Raw genomic sequence first — 9,264 nt, 5'->3', positions numbered from 1 at the left:
TCAAACTCTGTTTGCTCTAATCAAAAGGTAAAAAATGTAATTTATCAAGATTTTTTTTTAAAAAAAAAATCCGAAGTTCTGATATAAACAATGACAGTAGCTCTTTTTCTTGATAAAGATCTTCAATTATAGAATATTTGCTTTTTCTTTTTCAATAATTTCTGGCAGTTCCCGGCTAGTTCCCCGCATTCAAATTTGGAACACAAGATTTTCAGATTCATACCCCTTCTTTCTGTTTAAATTTATTCAAGTGAAACAAAAATATACAAGTTTTCTCTGCGGATTATGCGTTCTTTGTTTCGAGAATCTCGTATCTTGCATGACATGATGATATTTAAGTGATTTATTATTAAAATAAAAATAAAAAAATATTTCGTTGCAGAATTTGATTCCCAACACATTAAATCAGAAGGCCATATATTGAAAAATCAAGAAAATGGACAGAAGCGCATTAAATTCTGATGAGAGCAATGATTTGGGATATCGCCCTACACTTTCTACTGGTCAATCATTCACAGAAACCACCAGTTACTCGGCTTCGAGTGGCGATTCTTTCGCTTACTGCAGGACTAATTCCGAGACCTCGGCGTTTTCGGGGCATACGGACGACATCACCTGTTCTGAGGCAGCCTCTCCATTCAGCTGGCAGGGCCTCAAGTCTCCAGCTAGAGCTGCACTGTCAAGATTATGCATGAAGCAGCACAAGGAAGGAATGAACAAGGAGATACTTGATTTAGGAGAGATTTTTTGTGGTTTTTGATCAAGTAATGCATGAAGCTATCAAGAAGTGGTAACCGGAATCTATCATGGTTGCGGTTCGTGGGTCATGCAAGTTCCTGTATATATAGTACATACGATATATATAAGTATAAGTTTTGCACATTTTTTTTGGTATTAGATGATGAGTTTAGTGTCAAAGGTTTGTGGCTTTGTGTATATTTTACAGATTTTGAATTGATGAAGGAGAGATCTTCAAAGATATTATTAGGAGAGGATATGTCTGGAAGTGGTAAAGGGGCGCCCACTGCTATCACAATCTCAAATGCCATCACAAATCTCTATGGTAAGATTCAAAAGTCTACGGGGATTTTAATCGAACACGGGTTTTATATTTTCAAAATTTTGTTTTTATTTATGGGCTGTATCTAATTGTAGTATCATGTGATGTAGCTTCAATATTTGGTCAGCATCAGAGATTAGAGCCTTTGAACATTGACAGGAAGATGATGTGGAAAAGAGAAATAAATTGTTTGTTATCTGTGTGTGATTACATGGTGGAATTGAGTCCAACTTTGCATAGTTTGAAAGATGGGACTATTTTAGAGGTGCGTCTATGTATATACACATTGAACAACTAGGTTTTTGGGCAACTTTTCACACCATTGGATCCAAGAGTTTGTTTATTTTTTCGCTGACGGCGTATTTTCTTTTTTGAGAGGGACGACTGCTTCTTAATGACGAAGGAACAATGTACTTGCAGGTAATGATAAGTAGGCCAAGACCAGACATTTACATCAACCTTCCTTCCTTGAAGAAACTTGATGCAATGCTACAGGTAAATATTCGAAATTCGGAAGGATAGGCTCTGTCATTTCCCTTTGGGGATGTCTTAAAACGCCGTTTCATATCTTAAAATAGCAATAAAAAAGCGCTTAGTGCAAAATCTGGAGTCAAGCAATCAAGAAAAAGTTTTAATATTCTCACCATCTGTCTTGAACTTTCTACACAAAAACTGTTGTGAAACAAATCTCAAACTTGGACCTTATGAAAAAACATTATCTTTTATATCAAATATTTTAATTTTCATGATAGGTATAAATTAGATCGACCCGTCTCATGTATATGGACTCATGAAACCACAAGAGACCTACTCAACTTTTTATTCATTCGAGCATGAATGTTCAGAGGTGAAACTGAGGATGAAACTAATATATTGAACAGGACATATTGGAGAGCTTTAAGGAGACTGAGTTTTGGTATGCTGAACTTGGTAGCATATCAATGAATTCGATGCATTCAGGGTCGTTTAGGAGGATAATTCAACCTCAGAAACCTGTACACAAAGAAGAAGAGAAGTGGTGGTTGCCTGTTCCATGTATACCCACAGATGGGCTCTCTGAGGAATCAAAGAAGCATTTACGCCAAAAACACAACGTTGCCAACCAAATCCACAAGGCTGCAATGGCTATAAACAGTGGTATTCTTGCTGAAATGCAAATTCCAGAATCGTACACGGCCTCTGTTCCTACGGTAATAAATTCCATTCTAAACGTTAAATATTATTGTCACTTAGAATGTCCTAAATCTTGCCTTATGATTTGGTTTTGTGTTATTGTAGAGTGGAAAAGCAAGTGTAGGAGATGCGCGCAATCTACAAATACATGTACAATCCTGCGAAATTCTCAGCTGGTCATCTTCTTGACTCACTCAACATAAGTTTGGAACAAGAAGCCCTCGAACTGGCGGACAAGATCGAGGCCTCCATGTACACTTGGCGCCATAAAATTTGCACGGCTCACTCAAAATCATCATGGGGCATGGTTAAGGACCTTGTGTCTGACTTAGATCGAAGTGACAAGAATCATCTTTTAGCTGGCAGAGCCGATACCTTATTGTTATGTTTGAAACTCAGATACCCAAAACTTTCACAAACTACACTGGATATGTGTAAAATCCAGTACAACATGGTAAGTCTCTTTTCCAAATTCGTTAATCGAACGACTTGATACTCATTTCGACACAGAAAATATTGATTTGGTTCACGAATGCAGGATGTGGGACAAGCAATTCTAGAGAGCTACTCCAGAGTGTTGGAAAGTTTGGCATTCAACATTGTTGCCTGGATTGATGATGTTCTTTTTGTAGATAAAACCATGAAGAAACAAGACTAGGCTTTTCAAGAACTCCTAGGAACATGAAACAAAAAATGTAAGTAGACACGACTACGAGCCAGTAGGCACACGCCTTGTGTGATTTGAACTCGAGCAAAACGAGCCCTCTTGATCGACACGAGTATTCAGAATGGAAATTAGAAAATCTTTGACATAGTTAGCTCCTTCATTCAATGCCAGAACTATACAACTGTTGACATGGATAGGAGGAAATGGACGCTTATGTTTACTAAATTACGACATGTCTAAACAAATGAAGTTCAGATGGGTTCCATCGAACATAAATTCTAAATAAATTTTACATTTTGCATCCATTTTTTTTAAGTATTGTAGCATGCATAGTTCGATGTTCTTATTCCTATTAAGTATAAGTAATATTTTAAAAAAAAACTCGTTTAAAAATCCTTTTTTCTTCTTGCAAATAAATTTTAAGTGAAATCTGAGTCTAATGATCAGCAATATCAATAACTTGTTTCTTCCATTCTGACATTTTTACTTAGCATACCTGTGCTCTAACTTTCAATTTACAACTCATCTTTTTCGTTCTGTCATTACAAAACCAAACATATACTCCAAACTATAAACATATGAATGCAGACACTCGCTAAAACAGTCACAAAATCAAGAAAAATATAGCACCCCACACCAACACCTTGTTTCCTTCTATCGGGTTAGATTTACTGAACACATATGGAAGTTGTAATCACTCGCAGTATCCCCCATTCATGGGAAAAACTGGAAAAGAAAACGATCATTTATTCGCGAACTCGTAAAATCAAGAAAAATTACCACACTAGTCAGCATTACTGTATGTCCATAAGCTTCACCACATCAAGCTGCTCTCTCCAAATGAGGACTAAAAAGGACTGTTACATTTTCATCCAAGTATCATCAACTCATCATTTATGATAGTATCATTTGTGAAGGTCAGAACAGTATCTTCCACCAGTTCATCAAAAATCATTTCCCCCATATTGTAACAGGTAAGCTCAATATCTGATCGGATGTTCAGGCATTTTCCACATTGTCCCATGTCTGTTTTGACAAGTTGATCCAGAGAATGAGACATAGGAGGCCAAAAGAGATGACATTCGACTCGCTTCCATACCTTGTTAATCAGATCCATACCTGTAGGAACTGGCATTATATTATGTGAAACACTTGATCTCCCAGTCAAGTACTCGAAATGTGTCTCACACGCTTCCTTTAGAACTTCATTAGAACAATCAAAGAGAAGTTTCTGATCATGTCGAGGTCGGCTAGAAAATAACTCAACTTCATCAAACAATGAAGGATCGAGAACTTCAATGAGAGAGAACCATCTTAAAAGAAATTCATCCCAGTTCAATCCAGAACCAAGCAACACAGCTTCCACATATTCAAATGCTGATTCTTCACCCTCAAGCGAAATTTTCATACAAGTTCCTCGTTCACTTGCACAAGATTGCTCTTTGAAATGGATTTGACGAGGTTCAACTTCTTTTCCAACTGAATGCCACATTTAGTTAACATCAAGATGAAAGATAGAAAGCGAAGAGAACCCAAATTATTTATGAGGAATCTAACCTCGTTGAGACGTGCTTGCAGGACTGATATCATCATCTGTGAATAATGGCTCGAGAACAGATATGGGACTGGCTCGATCTGTATTGTCAATTGCATCCTCAGAATCTTTGTTCTCCACGGCTCCTGGAGAATGCACAGGGGGTAATACTGGAGGAGAGAGTATTTGATCCTCTCTAAATAAATCCTTGAAAATATCAAGAAAATGGCACTCATTCAAAGAAAATGGAAAGGAGAACAAGACACTAATGAAATTTTATGGGAGCATAGAATCAACAAATAGGAATTTTCACCAATTTGAATCCTTGGTTAGAATCTTTCAGGCATTGGGGAGAACTTTCTTCACTCTCAACTTCCCGAATGTCTCCTTTCTGAACATCTATTTGGTTTGCATTGCCAGATGGCTCGCTAGAAATACTAACAATTCCATCCGCTTCATCAGACCTTGATTCAGTCATTTCTTCGATCCCCAAAAGTTTTGAAGAATAACTAGGAACTGTAGCTCAAAGAAAAAAAACTCAGCATCAACCAGAGGAGTTACTGGACTTTACAACTATTTTTACTGTATAAACAAAATTCACCTTCATGAACAGTGATATGCTCTGTACAGGATTGAACTTCTGAAGAATTATCGTGATCCTCCCCGCCTGGAACATTGATATTCGTATTGGAAGATTGTACTTTATCACAGAGGGGATATGACATAGTCTCGTAGCTTTTCCTATCTGAACTTGCTTGAGTGATATGATTTTCTTGTGCTAACCCACTAACATTGTTTTTAACTATGCCACGCGGAGATAATCTCATCTGGGCAGTTATGAAGACATCATCTACATGTTTTCTCGGGCCGCAGAAAGGAGAACTATTATATTCAGGTAGACAAAGAATCCCACCTAAGGATTTGGGCAGCTGCTGACTCGTTGATTCTGCATTTACAACTCCATTATTCAGCATTTCACAGAGATGCTTCTTAGCTTCACTATAGATGTTAGATTCCCAAAAATTTGGATATTGGCATGTTTCCTTCACCGCTTGCAAACTCTTATCTCTTGATTTGCTGGTTTGTTCAACCCTTTTAAGAATGGTAGATGGATTCGCAAATCTTTCGGAGTAGAAATGGTTCCTGTTAGGAGAGCTCCAGCTGAAATTTTCTACCACTTGACTTTTATCCTCGTTATTGTTCCTATTTTGTTGCTTAGAACAAGATTCGTGGATAATACTATCATAAGAAAGCCCATGTCTCTCTTTTCCCATTGCATTCTTAAGCTTTCTTTTAATTTCAGAGAAAGAGAACTGGGACCTATTTCTCTCGTTGTGTGCATTATTAGCAACATTACATGGTGAATGTGGTGAATATCTGGTAGCAGTATCAGGGCTCTGTAACCTTTTAGATCCTGGTCTTGAGATTACAATTTCCTCATCTCTCTCAGAAGCGAAGCTATCAAGAGATTTGGTCCTTCGGCGGAAGAAGTTGAGCTGTTTACCGCTACTAAATCCATCATCTTTTAAGTTGGTTGGCTTTTCTTCAGACAAATGGGTTCCAGTCACTGAACCGAGCATTTGATCTTTTTCGAACCTAGCAACTTCTAAATTTTGTATGCGTTGGGCCAGAGCAGAGTTTGGATCGTGTAGCAGTTTTAAGAACAATTCCCCGTTTGAACTGAAGGTATCCATCAATTCTTTCGAACGACATTTCCCTCCTTCCCCTAAATTTATACAGTCATTTACTCTCTGTTCTACAAGTGCCTTTATTGCTGCAACTATATTTTCTCTAGCCACGACAGCATGACCAGCTGGACTATCAGGTTTGCTACATAAATCATGATTCGTGCACTTTGCGTTTCTCTGATTAATCCAGAATGCTAACTCTTCCATAGTCATTTCAAGATCAAGAATGTCCGATGATTTTCGCAAATGGGCTTCACAAGATTCTTCAGGCATCAAGCAAATTTCAGCACCAAATTTGGAAATTCCCATATTGTCTGAGTAACTACCATACGCTTTGTTTTTTCGCCCATGAATCTGTTTTACTTGAGATCCTTTTCGCGAATCATTTTGCTCGAAACCTGTATCAGAAAAATTTGACTGCTTTGTTGAGCCTTGCTCGTTGAACATTTCCTCTACCATAATTTCCTTCACTATAGTCTTGACAACAGCCATTGCAATCTTCTTTTCTTCAACATCCTGAGATTCTGAATGAAATAAATAAAGCAGACAGATAAATAATATTTCAACTAGGAAAAGATACCTAAACTTACAGAAACTACTTCAGATTTTTCAGTATGGCCAGATAGAACTTCAGATTTTTCAGCATGGCCAGATAGAATTCTTTTTGTATTCGAAGGAGCAACTGCAGAAACACAGGGCTTGAGTTAAAATAAAACAGTTATTGGATTAAAAATAACCTTGATTCTATGAAAGAGTAACACTTGCAGGTGTAAATCTTACCAACGCATTGCTTGCTTGTTCGCATTCTATTTCCAAGCAATCTATTGGTGGAACGACCATGACCGAATCTAAATATGCTAATTAAACCCCATATACAACTTGCTTGATTCCTTTCACCCCGTGATGGGCGTCTCTTTGATCTCTTAGCCATAGCAAGTGATGTTTTCACTTCAGTATCATAGTTATCTATCTGCTGAAAGCTAAATAACAGGGACGAAAAATTAATTCACAATTGATTAATTAAGTTGAAAAAAAAAGAGGGAAAAAGGTACTCATAAGCAATATCAAATAATCCAGATAAACATGAGTCCATCTCTAGAAATTCATCATAGGGCTTCAAAAAGGGCTTGAACTTTTGTTTAAATGTTTTAAAAAAATCGCGATATAAAAATGTTGAAGCTCCTTCCAACTAATATTTTCAAAAACAAACTATGTTGGTATCCACAAACAATTGGACAATAAAAATTTCAGCTTTGATTCAGGAATAAATCCGTAGATATGCTATGAATTGATTTCATTATGTCAGCCAACAAAAAATGCTCTGCTTCGTCTTATCTAAAGAAATCAACTTCCATTCCACATCATAACATTTTCATGAAAAAACTTGTATTCAGAAGCAAAATCATGTTCTTATAGAAAATGTTCTAATCATGGCAAAATTTGAAACCGCAATCTCTTGTCATATAAAAATTTCTTCAAATTTCATTCACAGTTGTTTTGAAAATGTAACGCGTACTTAAGTTTTACACCCAAAAACTCTTGAGCTCACAGAAAAGACACAAAAAGAACTAAATCAGCAAGGAAAACAAAGATTCTATGTATGTATATATAGTACTTGAGAACTAAATTAAAATGAAAATTCTCAAATTAGGATTGTTACCTGAAAATGGATCTGACATACAGACAGATGTACAAAAGAGTATAGCTCAAGTTAATGTAACTTTCTGTTTCTGTCAAGAAAACAGCATTTTACCTTCATGGATCTTCTGTTTCTACCTAAGATTCAAAATGCATACTCCAATTAGAACTATTTTACCAGAAATTTCTTGCAATATTTCATGCATTTGAGAAATTTAAGATTTGATTAAAATATGCAAGTCATCCAAACTTGCCTTCAATGAAATCTTATATGAATAATATGATCACATCAAACAATCAACCAGCGACCTATGTGTAAGCATGCTTCAAAGGCTATCACGATGACCAATCTTTAATCCCTTTAAATTCTCAACATTCAACAACATACTCCTTCAAACATAAAATTTGAAGCCCATTTGGGAAATGAAAACTCCCGATAAACTCTTTCTCTGGGAATCCGGTATTTTGTCACAATAATTAGATCACACACATTTTACACTACACCTTTAGAACAAGAACAAAGAGCAAAAGGGAAAAAGATTAAATCTTGGCAGCATTTACAAGCATACCCACAAACGCAAACCAAGAAAAATGCAGAAAGATGGAACTTTACTGCTTAGGTGTGAGCGTATCTAATTCCAAACCGACCAAAAAGAGAGTGGCCCAGCTAGGAAATCCACCAACACTCATTACAATGGGAGCAAAATGATGTGGGAAGCAGCCAGTAAAGTCTGAAAGACGGGAGGAAAGAAGCAAAGGTTGGAAAAAGTGAAAGTAACAGTGCGTGTCTGCGTGAGAGAGAAGACATGACTCTCAAGCTTTTTGTAAATGGAAGGAGGAGTAGAAGCATTGTATTATATGCCATTGCCACACAGGTGGGATTGAAGGGTGGTGGGGCCATGAAATACAAGGAGAAAGCGATGGAGAAAGGGTCTCTTTCTCGTGCAGATTTCTAGGGAACGTATATTTTCATTGTTTTTCCCAATTTTTTTATAAATCCCGGGCATCTTGAATCGAATGTTTTCTTCTTGTTGACACGAAATTTTGCAAATTTGGAACAAGGTTTTGGAAGTATGTACAAACACAGGTGAATGTATAATCTCGAAAGTGCATAGTGAATATTATTCTATATAAACCTATAATCTATTATAGAATACTTTAATGATATTAAATTTAGTTTTAAAGACTCAAAATAAATCATCTTTTAAATTTTTTAGTCAGTTTATTTTTAAAATAATACCTTACAAGTTAGAAATCAAGCTGGTGGTCTTTTTATTCTTGGCTCACTATTTCTTTTTATAATCTCCCCAAGTATAAAGCTCTAGCTGCCCCTTACTCCATTCCTTCATATGACCAACGAGTTGTCGTTGCCCGCGAACCAGCTTTACGATTGTCCTCTAATAACAGGTCAGCAAACTAATCTCTACGATTGACATGCAAGCTTCTTCGTCTTCAAAATCTTAGCCGTCGGAGATGAAGAATGATAGTAAGTACTCTCAGTAGG

General features: G+C 36.6%; 1 protein-coding gene and 1 pseudogene across 4 annotated transcripts; one reads left to right on the top strand and one right to left on the bottom strand.

Moving 5' to 3' along the window:
* Positions 1 to 436: 436 nt before the first annotated feature.
* LOC140965615 (rop guanine nucleotide exchange factor 3-like) lies at positions 437 to 3,160 on the top strand (annotated as a pseudogene).
* Positions 3,161 to 3,350: 190 nt separating this feature from the next.
* Positions 3,351 to 8,746, bottom strand: LOC140965597 (uncharacterized). 4 transcript variants are annotated; one of them, XM_073425703.1, is made up of 8 exons: positions 8,107 to 8,746; positions 7,783 to 7,894; positions 6,903 to 7,102; positions 6,713 to 6,804; positions 5,036 to 6,638; positions 4,748 to 4,956; positions 4,458 to 4,641; positions 3,351 to 4,379 (listed from the first exon to the last, which is right to left on the bottom strand). In XM_073425703.1, exons 3-8 carry the CDS (start codon positions 7,051 to 7,053, stop codon positions 3,769 to 3,771), a joined length of 2,850 nt encoding a protein of 949 aa, XP_073281804.1. In that variant the 5' UTR covers positions 7,054 to 7,102; positions 7,783 to 7,894; positions 8,107 to 8,746; the 3' UTR covers positions 3,351 to 3,768. The 4 variants fall into 4 exon arrangements, with proteins under 4 accessions (XP_073281804.1, XP_073281805.1, XP_073281806.1 ...); XM_073425704.1 differs by having other exon boundaries at positions 7,783 to 7,898; positions 8,374 to 8,746; XM_073425705.1 differs by having other exon boundaries at positions 7,783 to 7,898; positions 8,441 to 8,746.
* Positions 8,747 to 9,264: the final 518 nt, after the last annotated feature.

Source organism: Primulina huaijiensis, unplaced genomic scaffold, assembly GCF_012295235.1.
Source record: "Primulina huaijiensis isolate GDHJ02 unplaced genomic scaffold, ASM1229523v2 scaffold11357, whole genome shotgun sequence".
In the NCBI taxonomy this organism is placed as follows: Eukaryota; Viridiplantae; Streptophyta; class Magnoliopsida; order Lamiales; family Gesneriaceae; genus Primulina; species Primulina huaijiensis.
The sequence above is the reverse complement of the archived record's forward strand: the minus strand, read 5'-3'. Positions and strand labels throughout refer to the sequence as shown.

Excerpts from the sequence above, each read along its gene's own strand:
- LOC140965597 (XM_073425703.1), bottom strand. The coding sequence starts at position 7,053 with ATGGCTAAGAGATCAAAGAGACGCCCATCACGGGGTGAAAGGAATCAA. Across the intron at positions 6,805-6,902 it reads AACAAGCAAGCAATGCGTTG|TTGCTCCTTCGAATACAAAA; the intron begins GTAAGATTTACA and ends GTGTTTCTGCAG. Across the intron at positions 4,642-4,747 it reads CTAACCAAGGATTCAAATTG|GATTTATTTAGAGAGGATCA; the intron begins GTGAAAATTCCT and ends GATATTTTCAAG.